This window comes from Eumetopias jubatus, unplaced genomic scaffold, assembly GCF_037043125.1.
Source record: "Eumetopias jubatus isolate StellerSeaLion01/CBP00866 unplaced genomic scaffold, mEumJub1_p1.0 scaffold_4, whole genome shotgun sequence".
Taxonomy (NCBI): Eukaryota; Metazoa; Chordata; class Mammalia; order Carnivora; family Otariidae; genus Eumetopias; species Eumetopias jubatus.
The window spans coordinates 45,777,940-45,795,941 of NW_028274810.1; the positions used below are offsets into that span (position 1 = coordinate 45,777,940).

Consider the following 18,002-nt stretch of genomic DNA (forward strand, 5'->3'; position numbering starts at 1 on the left):
TAAGACAAAAATGAAACTGAATTTTGCCAAATAGTAAAGCATCAGCATCAAAACTTATAGAATAGGTATCTGGTGTTGACAGTTTTCAGTCAATCCAGACAGCAGGGTGGTGGTGACACTCTTAGGACATAAAGCTTTACCAATACCTTTGATAGCATACAAGATGGTACTGGGTGGAAGCACATGGATATCAACAACTCCTGAGTTGAAAAGTGTTTCAGAAGAGTCTGATTCTAAAAGAAAGCACTGTGCCATATTTTATTGGTATTTTTTTCTTTTTAGTGGAACATAAATAAAATAATGGTAATTCTTAATAATCGATGGCACTTAGGTGAAATACAGTATTAAACATTTAATCAATGACAAACACATAATATCTTCTGAAAGCTCTGCAAGTAAATCAGTCAACACTAAACAATAGCTGTATCTTTAGTTTTTCCTTGGAAAGAACCTTAAAAGGAAAAAAGAAAAAAAACTCAACAAAACAAAACAAAACACAGAAATAGCTTAATTGAAGATTGCAGGCAGGCCACTTCTGGTTTACCAATTATTTTTATATTGACATGTTAGCACAGACTAGTTTTTATTTCAATTTATTCATGTTAAAACACAAAACTGAGAAATCATTTCTCTAATTATTATTAGACTTTGACATACAGACATTTCACATGCATGCTTACAGCAAAATAGGAACACATAACTTGAGATTCCAGCCAATTTTTATTTTCTTGAAGCTGTTTATCATCTGTAAATTTTCTCATTTTCTATCCTTCAGGCTCCTTCCTGCTGCCTACCTTTGGTCAATTATTGCTTCTCAGTATCATCACCAGCACAAGGACAAAAAATATGAAATAGTAAAATCAGTCCATCTGGTAATTTAATAGTTCTATTAAAGGGATTAATAAAAGGATATAAGTAATGTCCAAAATGAACTTATATGATTATCAATGAATCCCAATTATTCCTACCATCTTCCCCACACAGATATTTGAGTTTTGTGTATGTGTATGCTTTTGTATGGATGGAACTTTAGGGAAAAATTTTAAGATATAGAAACACATGGGGTTGCCTGGGTGGCTTAGTTGTTAAGCATCTGCCTTGGCTCAGGTCATGATCCCAGGATCCTGGGATTGAGCTCCACATTGGGGCTCCCTGCTCAGCAGGAAGCCTGCTTTTCCCTCTCCCACTCCCTCTGCTTGTGTTCCCTCTCTTGCTGTCTCTCTATAATATAAATAAATAAAATCTTAAAAAAAAAAAAGATATAGAAACATATGTCCAAGTTTATAAGGTAAAATAACACATATACACTTTTAGTTTTATTTTGGTAAGAGCAATAAATAAGACAGATTTTTATCATCAATTTCAGAGCTGTTTGCATCTAATTATTTATTAATTAGGTAGTCACAGTATTTTAAGAATTGATTTTATCTGAATTTGTGAGAGATGGATTTCTTTCCAAAAAAGTATTTCTATTCTTACAGTGCTCTGAAGATCTTGTAGTATGCTGTTTTTATCAGTTCATCAGAAGAGGACTACTATGCTCAAAGAGAGAACTGCCAATAAACACTTAGAACTGTACTGAAACCAAAGCCCAAAAAGAAGATGGAAAAACTCTAAAGGTATGTTTAGAAAATTATTCAAAACTACGATAGTACTATATGAACACAGCAATGCTCCACAAATCCATCCTTAATAAAAAAGAAAATTAAAATAGTGCTAAACATCAAAAAAATCCCTTTTCTGAGCTCACAGCCTTGAAATATTCTTTCACCAAAATGGATGATTTGTAATTTTGTGTTCTTAATATTATGCTACAACAATTATGTTAACATAATTTTCATTGATTCACTTCAAAGAAACAAACAAAAATCTATAGAAAACTCTTCTTTTTGTAGTCTTCCTCAATCAAGAATGGCAAGGTATAGGATATTTAAGATGTCTCTAAATCAGACTATTTTGCATTTAAAGTAATTTCTAGAAAAATTTGCTCCCTGTAAGTTATCATGTCTTCTACATCTTTATAGACAAGCATTTCTTCAATGGACAACAGTTTATAGTTATTTAGGCTGAATGCTGATTTGTTCTGTATAGCATTTAACATTTTTAGGGATATTGTAACTGAATCACTCAAAGAGGAACAAACTGGGAAAATACGAGCATTCCACAAACTCAAACATGTCTTGTTTCCAGAGAACAGTTCCTCTGTAACTTGCAGATTCCAAATATCTAAGCATGACAGGAAACAGACTCCAAAGAATTGAAGTAACTTTATATCTGACAATGTTTTAACGTTCTTTTTCAAGTTGTCTTGCACTCCAAATGCCATAGTTGAATACTTTAAGTGTCCATTCATCTTCAAGCTTAAGGAACACACAAAAGAATATGCAGGCAGGACAGCTGTTGCTATGATATGACAACCACTAATAATGCAGTTTTCCCCAACTGAAACATCAGGCCCCAATCTGGAATACTCCACAATTGAGCCAGTTGCCACAGAACATCTTGAATCCAGTATACTTTGAATGATACAGGATGTATTACCAGAGCATTCTGGTATTGCAGAAAAGATGCTAAAAGCTATGGACTGTAAGCCAAGCTCTGACTTCAAACTGCTATCTGAAGTAAAATGAAACAAATATTCTTCAGTTGTTCCAATGTGATAAAATTTGGAGTTATTAAGAACAACAACATTTAATGAGGTTCCTTTAAGAAGATGAAATATTCTCTGCCTAATGTCTATCAAGTCTGCCTCTTCTTTAGTGACATTTGATGTGTTTCTGGTGTACTCCACAGTTGCTCCAGGTCCCAAAGCTTGCAGAAAGTCTCCATAGGCATCTATTTCACAGTTCAATGTGCCTATTTTCTCAAAAAAAGCGAGTAACTTTTTGGCTGACTTATGATCCATATAAAACAAGCTGTCTGTGTAGACATACTCAGAGTCTAACTTAAGAGAGGGAGTGTCACCCCTAGCAAAGTCCTGTTGAGAAATATTTCCAGGTCTATATACAGCATCAAATTGATGCATCTTTTCTATGCTGGGCTTGTGAAGGAAACGATGGCAAGACCTGTATTCAAGGTCTCTATATTCCAAATCATTAAAAGGTTCTAAGACAAATACTCCATGTGTGGTACCAACAGTCAAACTAGAAGGATGAGCTAAAGCAGTAAAGCCAGGTTTGTCAAATCTAATAAACTCACATTCTCCAACACTATAAAGTTCAATATCATCTGCACAGGTAACCAGAATCCCAGGATTCATATGTGAAGGGAAATCAATGTACATGGCTAGTTTTAATTCCAACATCTGATAAATGGGGTTACCAAAAGGTAATGCAGTGAAAATTTTGCCCAGAGCACTTGCATTTGGAAGGCGTTGGCTGTAACCACCTATATAAAATTAAAGAAAATAACTGTTTTAAAATGTTTATAAGTCTCTAAGATTTTAAAAACCAGGGGCATCAGTCACAACTCAAAATATCTCTAAAGATATTTAATATATTTAAGGCAGTACTGTAACTCAGGAAAGAATAGTAAATTCCAGGTTACAAATTCAAGAGCAATTCTCCTGTAGTGATTTGATATAATGCAATGTTAGATTAGGAAAGAATTCTATTATATTTTAGAGGCTGTGAATTGTTTTGAATCAATTGTACAACCAGTAAAAAGAACCATGGGCTAAAAAATGATCTTATATCTATATTTTAAACCATAAATTGAAATGCAACAATGTTTAAACTCCTACGTTAAGAATCTACTTCATAGTAAGGAAAAAAGTCACAAAAAACTAAAATACCAATTCCAAAATATAATTATTAAACAGTAATTTCCAGATGCAGTGTTTTTCCTCAAATTATTACATACACTCAAAGGAAGTAATGGTGCGTTTACTTAAGAGCATTTAAAATTTATACTTTTTTTTAATTTAAACAGGCTTTTTCCCTCTAAGATGAGTCTTATGACTTTTTAAAAATTCCTTGAAAAGCATGTTCTCTTAAGTACACTAAATAGCTTATATCATTTTTATGTAACTAATTATATTGAAAAGCAGCATTAGATTGTAGAAAGAGTCAGACAAAAACAGGTTCAAACTCTGGTTCACCACTTTTTAGTTGTTTATCTTTGGATTTACTCCAAATCAGCAAATGTAGAATAATACTTGCTTTATTGTGTTTTATGTAAAGCACTTAGACACATTATGTTGTTCAACAAATGAGAGCTAGTACTTTCTACTTTTTTCCTTTTTCAAAGACTAGCCAACACTTTTTAGCATTGTAAGAATTACCTTTTTTTAACTATGTATTTTCTTAGTGTCTAACTTAGTTTTTACTAAATTGGTAATAAATAATATTGGTTTTGGAATGAGCTATGAATTTGAATTTTTCTACTTTTTTAAAGCTAGTCTTAAAATCAAAACTTGGGTGCTTTACTTGATATCATCTTTATAAAGAATCATTGTTCTGTATATAAATCATAAGAAATAAAAAGTGCCTTGGAAGCCATGTAGATGAGTGGCTCTAAAATACCTGTCCCTGAACTGGTGCCAGTCTATAATAACATTTTTATCAGCTCCAGTACATACAGAAAAATAACAGAGGTTTGCATATAACCCAAATTCTCATATAACTAAGTTTACTGAAGAAAACTATCCTTTATTCTGAGATTATCTTTCCCACTTTTCTGTTTTAAAATGTCCTCCTTTGTGTGTGATTTTCCCTCTTACAACTTTCTTGTTCTCTCCATGTTTTGTCACCACCCTTTCTTTTGTTTTTAAACTCTTTTAAGGATTGTAAACTTTTGCCACCAATAATCAGATAAAAATGCATGGTAGAAAGTTTTGGCAAAAGTCTGGTAATCCCAGTGCTAAGTCAGCCTCTCCCCTACAATAATAATCCCTTTTCAAGCATTATCAAGAAATATTCATTATTTTGATGAATTCTATTTTAGGAAAATAATTTTCTATATATATACTAAAAATATCCATGAAAAGTTGATGATGAATGTGATCTAGAATTTTAAAGATACATTTGTGAAAAAACATTATGCTGCTTACAGCTTTCAAATATCAAGAAAAGCATGAAATATTTGTTTTCAAAGCAGAGTAACTTCAAAGACAAAAATTTAAAAAAGGAGAAGAAAGTATTTGCAAGGTAGAAAAAAGTCCCTAAGGTATCAAAGGTAAAATGTAAATTAGTGAAAAGAATATGTATAACTTTACCAGAATGAATTAATAGGATGGTAAAAGAATTCCATTTATCTCCATATAGCTTTTCTAAACATCGAAGGGCACAAAGTGTGGATCCTCCATTTCCTTAAAAATAAAAGTTAAAAAAACACAATTAATTTCATAGAAACCTACTGAAAATTTGTAATTACAGTAAAATTAGGTGTTATAACTTTGAAGATAGGGCCATTGGCTACAATTAACTAGGCAGAGAGCAAAGATATGGCCAAAGAATCACATTAAACACACGTTCCACAGCATTTAAATAAACAATTAGCAATGAAACCCAGAGATCAGCACTTGGTAATCAATGATGAGCATTATAATTTCCTGAAAATAATAATAAAAATAAAGTGATAAATTAGACAGTTTGCAAGAAGAGAGTAAATATACACATTCATTTGGAATTACAAACTGAAAAACCCATTAAAATAATTCTGCCATATGACAAAACCAAATATTTGAGTTAGATTTAAAAAGATCTTAACTATAACTACACTTACTAGTTACCTTGGGCAAGTTACTTAACTCTCTGTGCCTCAGATTCTCATCTATATGATAGGAATCATAAAAGTACTGACTGTACCATTATGAGGAGTAAAACACAGGTTAATTAGATCAATGCCAATGTCAGATATAGATACCCTGTATGGTATCAAGGGGCTTCAGCTTTAAGTATCACATAGAATGTGGCCCCCAGAAAAATAGCATGTATTTTTATTTGCAATGGAAGGTCAAAGGCAAAGTTGACTTAAACTGGGTTTTTAAAGTACGTATCTATGATACTTAGGCCATTAGACTGTGCTCTTTTGCTTTCTGCATTGTGGTTCCAAGAGGCCAAGTTCGTGTGCGTGTGTGTGTGTATGTATTTTTTTTGCTGATTTGCAATCTTTGTGTAAATTTCTGAACTATGAAGTTTGGAGGGACCTTAAGAGCCCTACCAGTAAAGTCCACGAGAATATTCACCATCTAAGTACATTAATTAAAATTAATAAAATTATTTTAAATAACATTCTGCAAGTTTTTCATGGTAAGCACAATGTGTAAGAACAGAATGTGTTATGCCTTTTATCTTTCTTAAAAAAATTGTAAATTTACATTAAATTTTTAAAGTTTGGAAAGACTATCGAAAGAAAGATAGAGAGCTCATAAATTGTGAGCCATAAGAAAGCTTTTCTTCAGTGATCATTATGCCCAGAACCTATGATTTAAATCTGACCATATAGAGAGTACCAATTTTGGCTCCAGCAGGATCAACAACAACATGATATTGAACTCCAAGGGGTAGCTCCTTTTTTTTCAGCTTTTCTGACAGCTGTTGCTTATAAGCAAGTTCCTGTTTTTCATCAGCTGCTGTTATTGCAACAATGTCCCAGAATTCTCCAGCTGCCACAGGTTTGCCTATGTGGAAAAAGTAGGGAAATAAGTATCAGAAATCTCTAGCTGTTACAGGTTTACTTTTTTGGAAAGAAAAAAAAAAAGATTATCTTCCTAAATCTATCTTCTCAGAATTAGGGGATAATTAGTGGCTAGGTAGTATAATTCAAACTAGTTCTACTGAAGATTGTTCACAAATTTTGCATTTTTTCCTCTTTTAGATTACTTGCTCCTTTTATGGTTTACAGTTCATTTATTCACATATTCTGAAAGTTGTTACGTTTCTTAAGAGAAGTACTTTTGCCTTGCTAAAATTTACCTTGATTCTTAAATAACAAGAGACAAAAAGAGTATGAATCTTCAGCTGTGAAAATCAATTTTTATATCAGGACCACTTAGTGTTTGTTGGCTAAGTACAATTCAGCCCAAAGATCCATTCCTACAACGTTGCTCTTTATCAATTTACGTACTTTATTTTTTAAAAATTTTTTATTGTTATGTTAATCACCATACATTACATCATTAGTTTTTGATGTAATGTTCCATGATTCATTGTGCATAACACCCAGTGCTCCATGCAGAGGTACTTTATTTTTTATTACCTTAAGCTAAGCCATGCATGGGTTAGCCTGGTGATGGGTATTAAAGAGGGCACGTATTGAATGGAGCACTGGGTGTTATATGCAAACAACGAATTATGGAACACTACATCAAAAACTAATGATGTAATGTATGGTGATTAACAGAACATAAAAAAATTAAAAAAAAAATAAAGACAGGGTGAACCCCCCCCCCAAAAAAAAAAAGATGATCCATGCAAGTTTACAAAGGCTTTGAAGTATGATCTAAAATTCTGGATAACAGAAAAGTTCCCAACTCCTTGATGAGCTCATTAAAAAACAAACAAAAAAACAAAACACCAACAACAAAAAAACCAGACCGAATTTTTGGTAGATGCTGGAAACTCCTCTTTATTGGTAAACAAGAGGAATAAGGATTCTTATTAGTTAACAAACAGAATCTGTCAAAATTTAATAGTCCTGAATATCTTACTGTCTTCCAAGTATTATTTCCTGTATTTTTAATGCAGTAACTTCATCAAAAAATAACTAATTTTATTAGATAATTGTACAAGGAATGACAAATGGCAGTTCTTTAATTTTTTTTTGATACAAACTACCCCTTTTAAATTTTAACCTATAATTCCTCCATGTCTTGTTTGTTTTTTACTCATTCTGCATTCACAGTATGGAACAAATTGGTGAAGTAGTAAGGGGATTGCAGAAGGCTAAAATCAGATATTTATTGGTCAAAGCACTTAGATCATTTAGATTTATTTTAAATAACTATTGTTAATGAGCTAACCAAATGCTTAACTTAGATTTGTAGCTTCACTAGTCAGATTAATACTTTTCTTTCTTCTTCCTTCTCTTATAATAATTTATTTCCTTCTCTCTTATTTTAAACATACATATATATGTTACTAGGAATAAGGTCAAAGAAATAAAGTAACAACATAACGTAAAGAAGACAATGACAGAATAAAAAAAATCAAGAGTAGTATTAACTACGGCAGGGCCTGTGTCCTAAACCCGAAGGTGAGAAGCAGACAGGAAGTGATAGTCTAGCAAACTTCCCGGAACGCAAAGCACCCTCCCTTTCCATTGCCGGGGAGAGCTGGGATTCCCTTTTTGCTACCTCTCAGCTCTGAAAACCTCCGCAATTTTCTTTGGGTGGCTTCTCGCAGAGCTACGCCTAAGGGTGCAACTGCAGCAGCCATAGCAACACCGACCCCCAAACCAGCGGAAGCCTTCCAAGTATCCGGCGCCGGGTACAGCACGCATGCGCCCCCGAGTGTAACCTGTTCCTGGGTCCGGTTTCGCCTCTGTCCCGCCCTTTACGTGCGTCATTCACGTAACCACGCCCCCGAAGCTCCGGCCTGCCGGGAGAAAACCTTGCGGGACTGAGTCTGGAGTCTGGCCTCGTTTCCCTAGCAACCGACTCCGGAGCAGATGAATACCTAGCGATTTGTCGGACTGTGCCGGGTCTAGGCCGTTTGTTCCCAACTCAAGGCCTTGTAGACCAGTTGACCCGGTGAGTGGTTCGGGTTGGGCGATAGAATTGTTAGAACTGACCCGCTAAGAAGACGAAACTACAACTTAGCTCCCGGCTTTCTCTCGAAAGGTGGTCGTCCTTTCTAACTCGCGGTTTGTTTCAGCCAGGAGCAGTTCCCAAAGACCTCTTGACAGTTAATTCCTCCCCCAAGGTCGTAACTTGAAGACATCTGCTCCAAGCCTAGGTCCTGATATATAGTCTGAACATTCAAAATCTCTGTATTCTCTTAAGGAACCTTAGGTTTGTGGCTTCTTTGCCCTTGCAGTTCTTAGTAAGTGAGCCTCACCACCCCTCAGTTTTGAATTCACGTCAGAGGCTTTTGTAAATTGTATATAATTCAATCTGTGACTAGTCCCTTAACATTTGTGGTATTGGGTTTATTCACTGGCATTCTTTTGTATGTGCAGACTGATCAAACACTTTAAATAACATTACTGGGAATAAGTCAGACCTATTTAGATGTATTTTTTTTTAATTTTTTATTGTTATGTTAATCACCATATATTACATCATTAGTTTTTGGTGCAGTGTTCCATGATTCATTGTTTGTTCATAACACCCAGTGCTCCATGCAGAACGTGCCCTCCTCAATACCCATCACCAGGCTAACCCATCCCCCTCCCCCCCTCCCCTCTAGAACCCTCAGCTTGTTTTTCAGAGTCCATCATATTTAGATGTATTTTTGGTATATATCTATAAGTATTTCTCTTGTAAAGCACAAGTTTATAATGAGTTTTACAGATTAATCTGTTCATCTTTACATATGTTATGAATCAGAATAATGACTTAGTGAAGGTCTCACAATCAGTAGTAGAGAAGACTTAAGCACTATTTTTCAATCCCAAACCCACAAATCATCTACCACACCATGCATTTTGATTTATTTTAGAAACCTGACTTCATGAAACTCTTCATCAGTGCCATAGGCAGGCATTCAGGGCTCTAAAATACAAGTTCTTGCCATGAACTTAACATTATTTTTGTTTGGTTGTTTTTTTACTAAAGACTTGGCTCTGCATTTACTTCTGTACTTAAAGAGAAATCATTTGGGTAAAAAGGGAGATTAGTTTTGCATAGTTTCATCATTTAAAAGTTTTTTGTTGTTAATAAAAACAAAACATTAAGAACATTTAGAAAATACAGAACGCTTGAGTGAGGTGAGAGCAAAAGGGAGTGAGCAATACAGGTCAGAGAGGTGACAAAGGCTAAAGAAGGGATTTTGGTTTTTTGTCCTGAGTGAAACAAAGTCATTGCAGAGTTTTGATGTGACTTGCCTTATGTCTAAAAAGATCACCCAGAAATGTACAAGTAGACTGTAGTGGAGGGTGCGTCAAGGAGAGAGTTGGTGGAGACTTGGCCATGATAGTAACAGTCGGGATGCTGAGAAATTGACTAGATTCTGGACATACTTTTGAAGGCACAATCAATACAATTTGCTAATGGTATGGCTATGGAATGTTAGAGAATGAGAGAAATCAAGACTGGCCGCCTGAAGGTTAGAATGGCCATCAATTGAGATGGGAAAGGCTATGAATGGGGAATGTTGGTAGTAGGGAGAGTCCACAATTTTGGTTTTGGACATGTGGAATATATGGATGTATACAGATGTGTGTGTATGCACTACAAATGTAATGGAAGTTTGTGTGTGTGTATGTGTCTATAGGCATTATACATATGAGTCCAGAGTTCATGAGTGAGGTCTGGGCTAGAGAGATAACTTTAGGAATCCTCAGCATACAGATGGAATTATTTTTATTTTATTATTTTATTTTATTTTATTTTTTGAAAGTTTTAATTCCAGTTGGTTATCATATGGTGTAGTATTAGATTCTGGTGTACATAAAAGTAGTGATTCAACACTTCGTAGAATACCTGGTGTTCATAACAAGTGCACTCCTTAATCCCCACCACCTATTTAACCCATCCCCCACCCACCTCCCTTCTGGTAACCATCAATGTGTTCTCTATAGTTAAAAATCTTTTTCTTGGTTTGCCTGTCTGTTCCTCCCCAACCCCCGCCCAATTTGCTCATTTGTTTTGTTTCTTAAATTCTACGTATGAGTGAAGTCATATGATAGTTGTCATTCTCTGACTGCCTTATTTCACTTAGCATTATACTCTAGCTCTATCCACTCCATTTCATTCTTTTTTTATGGCTGGGTAATATTCCATTGTGTGTACAAAATCTTCCCCACCCCCTCAGATCTAGGATTAGGATTTGGTTTAGGACCAGAATAATGGTTAGGGTTAGGGTTGGGGTCAGGGACGGTGCAAGTGTATGTGCCTACTATCCTGTAGTTCAGAGACCTCTCCAGAGGGATAACTTTAGGTTTAGAGTTATGGCTAGGGGTTAGATGGGGTTAATTTTAAACTACAAAACTAGATGAGATCCTAGGGGAAGAAAGGTTAATAAAGCTTATAAGCTCAAGAATTGTGCATACTAACAAAGTAAACAATGAAAAAGTGACCAAATAAAATTTTGGATAGTGATAAGAACTGTGAAGGGACTAAAACAGAGTGATATAATAGACTCTATTATGTAGAGTATTAAATACAGCATTTCGTGGACCTGGGAAGGATTGCCATAGAAATTGATATTATTTTTTCTGATATGATTATTCATATAAAATGTGCTGGAAGTAAATATACCACATTATCAGCTGTGGTTTTTGTTCTTTCCTCTTTTCTGTTCTTCTCAAATGTTCATTAATATTTTTCTTTAAAGATTTATTTATTTATTTGAGAGAGAGAATGAGATAGAGAGAGAGAGCATGAGAGGGGGGAGGGTCCGAGGGAGAGGCCGACTCACTGCTGAGCAGGGAGCCCGATGTGGGACTCGATCCCGGGACTCCAGGATCATGACCTGAGCTGAAGGCATTTGCTTAACCAACTGAGCCACCCAGGTGCCCCAAATGTTCATTAATATTAATTTTTAAGTAAAAATGAAAAAATATTGAATACTATGTGAGTGGAAGTAAATTTCCTTGGAAGTTGATTGTAGGGGGTAAAAAAGTCTAGGGATTTAAGTTTATGTTTAATATAATCATTTGCTAAATAGTTATAAGCTACAGTAACCAGAATAAAATATACCAACATAGCTAAATAGTAAAATCATTAATTCTCTATAAGTAAAACATAATGGAAATGATGTATTTAATCATGGATTCCACATTTCAAAAGGAACATCAGACAAACTGAACTATAATAAATTGAAAAGTGATATTCTGTACTTTTGGGCTTTTTTTTTCTGTGGGAGGAGAGTAGAGAGTATCTGAAGAAGTTCCATAAAGAAGAGTGAGATAGATTTTTAAAAGAACTTTACAGAGGCATAATTTATATACAATTAACTTAACCTGTTGTAAGTGAACAATTTAATGATTTTTAGTAAGTTTACTGACTTGTTCAACCACTACCCCAATAAGATGCCTGTGCTTGTTTTTAGTTAATGACAGGTTGCTTTTATTACTATGGATATAACCATGACTGTTGGGTGGAAGTTGTAGAGAAGCACATTAAATTTGTTTCCAAACATTTTTTTTCCCTTCTTCACAAGAAGACACTGAAGCCAAATGAAGAGGGTCCTAGATCATGGACTGTGATGCTCATGGTGCTAGGGTTCTGATCTTTTCCATTTCTTGTGCTTTCTTTCTCTGTTCAACTACTGTTCCTCCTCCTACTCTTTCTGACATGTAGTGTAAGCAAAAACATCTTTTTATTGTTCCCTTCATTTGAATTTGTTTATTCAGCTAGCTTGTTCTCAGCTTATTTCTTTAATATTTTTTTTTTTTTCCTTGTTGAAGGAACCCTCACCCTTCTCACCCTTCTGGAGAGCCAAGGACAACTTTTTCCCCCTAACTTCTATTTGGTGTCCTCCCTTAGTATTTTTTAAGACTTTATTTCTTAGAGTAGTTTTAGGGTTACAGCAAAATTAGAAGAAGGTACAGAGATTTCCAATATATCCTCACATATACCCACATATGTATAGCCTACCTCATCAATATCCCCTGCCAAACTGGTACATTTGTTATGGTTGATGAACCTACATTGACACTTCATAATCACCCAAAGTCCATAGTTTACCTTACATTTCATTCTTGTTGTATATTCAGTGAAGTTTGGACAAAGTAAGGTGACATGTATTACTCATTAATAATATTCAGAATTTCACTGCCTAAAAATTTTCTGTGTTCTGCCTATTCATTCACCCCATGAACTCTGCAACCACTGATCTTTTTACTATCTCCATAATTCTGCTTTTTCCATTATGTCAGATAGTTAGAATCCTTTACTATGTAGCCTTTTCAGATTGGTCTCTTTCACTTAGTAATATGCATTTAAAGTATACCATGTCTTTTCATAGCTTGATAACCAATTTTTTTTTAGTGGAATAATAGTCCATTGTCTGAATATGCCACACTTTATCCATTCACCTACTGAAGGACATCTTGGTTGCTCCCAAATTTTGACAATTATGAGTAAAGTTGTTATGAACATCCATGTGCGGGTTTTTTTTGTAGAAATAAGTATTCAACTCCTATGGATAAATACCAACAAGTGCAATTACTGGATCTGATAATAAGGTATATTTAGTTTTATAAGATACAGCCAAACCATCTTCCAAACTTGCTGTACTATTTTGCACTCCTACCAGCAATGAATGATAGTTTCTGTTGTTCCTCGTCCTTGCCACAGTTGGTAGTGTCCATGTTCAGGATTTTGGTCATTCTAATAGGGTTGTAATGATACCTGATTGTTGTTTTAATATGCCACCTGTATATCTTCTTTGGTGAAGTTGCTGTTAAGGTCTTTGGCCCATTTTTTAATCTGGTTGTTCATTTCTATATTTTTTAGTTTTAAGTGTTCTTTGTATATTTTGGATAAAAGTCTTTTTTCAGTTATGTCTTTTGTAAATATTTCCTCCCAATCTGTGGCTTGTTTTCTCATTCGACATTACTTTTGCAAATTATATGTCTTTAATTTTAATGAAGTATAGGTTATAAAATATTGCTTTCATGGGTTATGATTTTTTTATTATTATACCTAAGGTCACCTAGATTTTCTTCTAGGAGTTTTAAAGTTTTATGTTTTACATTTGGATCATTGATCCACTTTGAATTAATTTTTCTGAAGGTGTAAAGTCTATGTCTAGATTCATGTTTTTTGTTTGTTTGTTTTTGCCTGTGGATGTCCAATTTTTTCAGCACCATTTGTTGAAAGTATTGTATTGTCTTCTTTGTCAAAGATCAGTTGACTATATTTCTATTTATGGACTCTATTCTGTTCCGATGGTCTTTCTGTTGTTTCGATAATGCTGCACAGTCTTGACAACTATAGCTTTATAGTAAGTCTTAAAGTCTGGTAGTGTCATTCCTCCAACTTTGTTCTTCTTCGATAGTGTGTTAGAGGGGCGCCTGGGTGGCTCAGTCATTAAGCGTCTGCCTTCGGCTCAGGTCATGATCCCAGGATCCTGGGATCGAGCCCCACATCGGGCTCCCTGCTCAGCGGGAAGCCTGCTTCTCCCTCTCCCACTCTCCGTGCTTGTGTTCCCTCTCTTGTTGTGTCTATCTCTGTCAAATAAATAAAATCTTTAAAAATAGTGTATTAGATATTGTAGGTTTTTGCCTCTTTTATCAACTTTAAAATCAGTTTGTTCATATTGATAAAATAATTTGCTGAGATTTTGAATGGGATTGCACTGAATTTATAGAGCAAGTTGGGAGGAACTGACATCTTGATACTGAGTTTTCCTATCCAGGCTATCAATGCACATGAAGTCTCTCTCCATTTATTTAGTTCTTTGATTTTGCTCATCAGGAGTTTGTTGTTTTCCTTCTATAGATCTTGTACATCTTTTGTTACATTTATACCTAAATATTTCATTTTGGGAGGTCCTAATGTAAACAATATTGTGTTTTTAGTTTGTTCATTGCTGGTATGTAGGAAAATGTTTGGATTTTGTGTATGAACCTTGTGTCTGCAACCTGTTATAATCACTTATTTGTTCCTGGGTTTAGTGGGGGTTTTTTGTTTGTTTTGTTTTGTTTTTTATTGGTTCTTTTGGATTTTCTTTTTTTAATATTTTATTTATTTATTTGAGGAGAAAGTGAGAGAGAGAATGAGCATGAGTTGGGGGAGGGTAGGGACAGAGGAAGAGGGAGAAGCAGACTCTCCACTGAGCGGGGAGCTGGGCTTTGATACTAGGACCCTGAGATCATGACCTGAGCCTAAGGCAGATGCTTAACCGACTGAGCCACTCAGGTGCCCTCTTTTGGATTTTTTATGTAGATGATCATGCCATCTGTGAACAAACAGTTTTATTTCCTCCTCCCCAATCTGTATATATTTTTAAATTTCCTTGCCCTGTCTTACTGAAATAGCTAAGACTTTCAGTAGGATGTTAAAAAGCAATGATGAGTTGGGACATCCTTGCATTGGACCTGATCTTAGTGGGGAAGCTTCTAATTTCTTACCATTAAGTATGATGTTAGCTACAGAATTTTTATAGATACTTTTATCAAGTTGAAGAAGTTCTCTATTCCTAGATTACTGAGAATTTTTGTCATGAATAGAGTTGGATTTGATCGAATGACTTTTCTGTATCTGTTGAAATGATCATGTGATTTTTCTTTTTTTTAGCCTGCTATTGTGATGGATTACACTAATTGGTTTGTGAATATTGAACCAGACTTGCATATCTGGGAAAAATCCCACTTGGTAGATTCTTTTTATCCATTGTTGGATTCAGTTTACTAAATTTTTTTTTCAGGATTTTTGCATCTGTTTTCAGGAGAAACATTGGTCTGTTCTTTTCCTTTCTTGTAATGTCTTTGGCCATAGTGTTAGGATAAAGCTGACCTCATAGAATGAGTTAGGTTTTGCTTCTATCTTCTGAAAGGGATTGTAGGGAATTGGTATAATTTCTCCTGTAAGTTTTGGTAGCATTCCTCAGTGAACTCATATGGGTCTGGTGCTTTCTATTTTGAAAGGTTATTAGTTATTGACTCAACTTCTTTCTAAGTATCTGTCTCTTCAGATTGTCTTTTGGTTCTTGTGTGAATCTTGGCAGATTGTGTCTTTCAAGGAATTGGTCCATTTCATCTAGGATATCAAACTTTTGTGCATGGGACTGTTCATAGTATTTCTTTATTATACTTCTAAAGTCCATGGGATTGTAGTATTGTCCTCTCTTTAATTTCTGATATTAATAATTTGTGTTCTCTCTTTTTTCTTTGCCTGGCTAGAGGTTTATCAATATTTATCTTTCCAAAGAACTAGCTTTTGGTTTTATGGATTTTCTGTTTTCAATTTCATTAATTTCTCCTGTAATTTTTATTATTTCTTTACTTATGCTTACTTTGGATTTGATTTGCTCTTTTTTTTTTCTAGTTTCCTAAGGTGGAGGTTTAGATTATTGCTTTTAGATTTTTCTTCTTTTATGATATATGCATTCAATGCTGTAAATTTCCCTCTAAGGACTGCTTTTGCTACATCCCACACATTTTGATAAGTTGTATTTTTATTTTCATTTAGTTCAAAATATTTTTAAATTTCTCTTGAGATCTTTGGCCCATGTATTTCTTAGAAATGTGTTGTTTAATCTCCACATATTTGGGGGTATTCCAGCTATCTTTCTGTTACTGATGTGTAGTTTAATTCTGTTGTGATCCAGGGCAGACATTGTATAATTTCTGTTCTTTTAAATCTGTTAAGTTGTATTTTAGGCCCAGAATGTGGCCTATCTTGGTAAATATTTATATGAGCTTTTGATGAATATACATTCAGTGGTTGTTGGATAAAGTCGTCTGTAGATGTCAATTATATTCTGTTGATTGATGGTGTTGTTGTGTTTAACTATGTTCTTACTGATTTTCTGTCTGTTAGATATGTTCATTTTCTGATAGTGGGGTTGAAGTCTCCAGCTGTGACAGTGGATTCATCTGTTTCTAGCAGTTCTATCAGTTTTGCTTCACTTCTCTTAGGTGCATAAACTTTATCGGTTGGTATGTGTTTTTAGAGAAATGACCCTATTCTTATTATGTAATGCCATTCTTTTTTTTTTTTTTTTTGACAGAGATAGAGAGAGAAAGAGTGAGCCCAAGTAGGGGGGAGTGGGAGAGGGAGAAGCAGGCTCCCTGATCTGCAGGGAGCCTGATGTGGGGCTCCATCCCAGGACCCTGAGATTATGACCTGAGCTGAAGGCAGATGTTTAACAAACTGAGCCACCAGGCGTCCCTGTTATGCCATTCTTTATCCTGATAACTTCTCTTGCTTTGGACTGCTCTGTTTAAAGTTAATATAGCTACTCCTGCTTTCTTTTGATTGGTGTCTGCATGGTATATCTTTCTCTATCACTTTATATGTCTTTACCTTTAAACTGGGTTTCTTGTGGACAACATATAATTGGACATTTTTTTTAATATCATCTGATAATCTCTCTTAATTGGTTCATTTGGACCTTGACATTCATAATGATTATTGATATATTTGGATTAATATTTGCGATATCCATTGTTGTTTTCTATTTGTTGCCATTATTCTTTGTTTTTATCTTCTGTCTCACTCTTTTTATGGCTTATGTGGTTTTAGACAAGCATTGTATATGATTCCATTTTCTTTCCTTTCATAGCATTTTTTTTAAAAGATTTTATTTATTTATTTGACAGAGCAAGACATACAGAGAGAGGGAACACAAGCAGGGGAAGTGGGAGAGGGAGAAGCAGGCTTCCCGCCAAGCAGGGAGTCCGATGCGGGGCTGGATCCCAGGACCCTGGGATCATGACCTGAGCGGAAGGCAGACGCTTAATGACTAAGCCACCCAGGCACCCCTCCTTTCATAGCATATTGGTTATGGTTCTTATTTCACCTTTTTAGTTGGTTGCTCAAAAGTTTGCAATCCACATTTATAACTAATTCAGTTCCATTTTCAAATAAAACTCTGCGCCTTCCCAGGTAGTGTAAGTATAATTAGAAAATTAGAAAATTTTATTATAATTATAATAAAATTATAATTAGAAAATAAACTTAATTCTTTTCTTATATATTTGGTGCTTTAATTTCACTTATATGTAATCATTCATTTATGTATGACATGCATAAACTTAGATAATCGCTTATATCATCTGCTATTACTAATTTGACAAACTTTCATGTGTTAGATCAATTAAAAATAAGAAAAATAAAAAATTTTTATTTTATGTACACTATTTCTTTCCCAGTGATCTTCCTTGCTTTCTATAGATCTGAGTTTCTGAACTATATTATATTCCTCTTCTCTAAAGAATTTCTTTTA

At 34.6% G+C, this 18,002-nt stretch overlaps 2 protein-coding genes across 3 annotated transcripts in view; one reads left to right on the forward strand and one right to left on the reverse strand.

Moving 5' to 3' along the window:
- Positions 1 to 623: 623 nt before the first annotated feature.
- On the reverse strand, positions 624 to 8,424 carry FPGT (fucose-1-phosphate guanylyltransferase). Of its 2 annotated transcripts, none has more exons than XM_028102542.2 (4): positions 8,297 to 8,424; positions 6,455 to 6,622; positions 5,216 to 5,308; positions 624 to 3,387 (listed from the first exon to the last, which is right to left on the reverse strand). In XM_028102542.2, the coding sequence occupies exons 1-4, from the start codon at positions 8,376 to 8,378 to the stop codon at positions 1,952 to 1,954; spliced, it is 1,779 nt and encodes a 592-aa protein (XP_027958343.1). In that variant the 5' UTR covers positions 8,379 to 8,424; the 3' UTR covers positions 624 to 1,951. The 2 variants fall into 2 exon arrangements, with proteins under 2 accessions (XP_027958343.1, XP_087878513.1); XM_088022387.1 differs by having other exon boundaries at positions 2,316 to 2,570.
- Positions 8,425 to 8,536: 112 nt separating this feature from the next.
- Positions 8,537 to 18,002, forward strand: part of LRRIQ3 (leucine rich repeats and IQ motif containing 3) — a 202,775-nt gene continuing 193,309 nt past the window's right edge. Inside the window, exon 1 of the mRNA XM_028102548.2 lies at positions 8,537 to 8,692. The gene's annotated coding sequence lies outside the window, so the exon portion shown is untranslated. The remainder of the gene's footprint in view (positions 8,693 to 18,002) is intronic.

Coding starts and splice junctions, on each gene's coding strand:
- FPGT (XM_028102542.2), bottom strand. CDS start 8,378: ATGGCTGCTGCAGTTGCACCCTTAGGCGTAGCTCTGCGAGAAGCCACC. Junction 6,623..8,296: donor GAGGTTTTCAGAGCTGAGAG/GTAGCAAAAAGG, acceptor TTTTCCACATAG/GCAAACCTGTGGCAGCTGGA. Junction 5,309..6,454: donor TCCTGCTGGAGCCAAAATTG/GTACTCTCTATA, acceptor TTTATTTTTAAG/GAAATGGAGGATCCACACTT.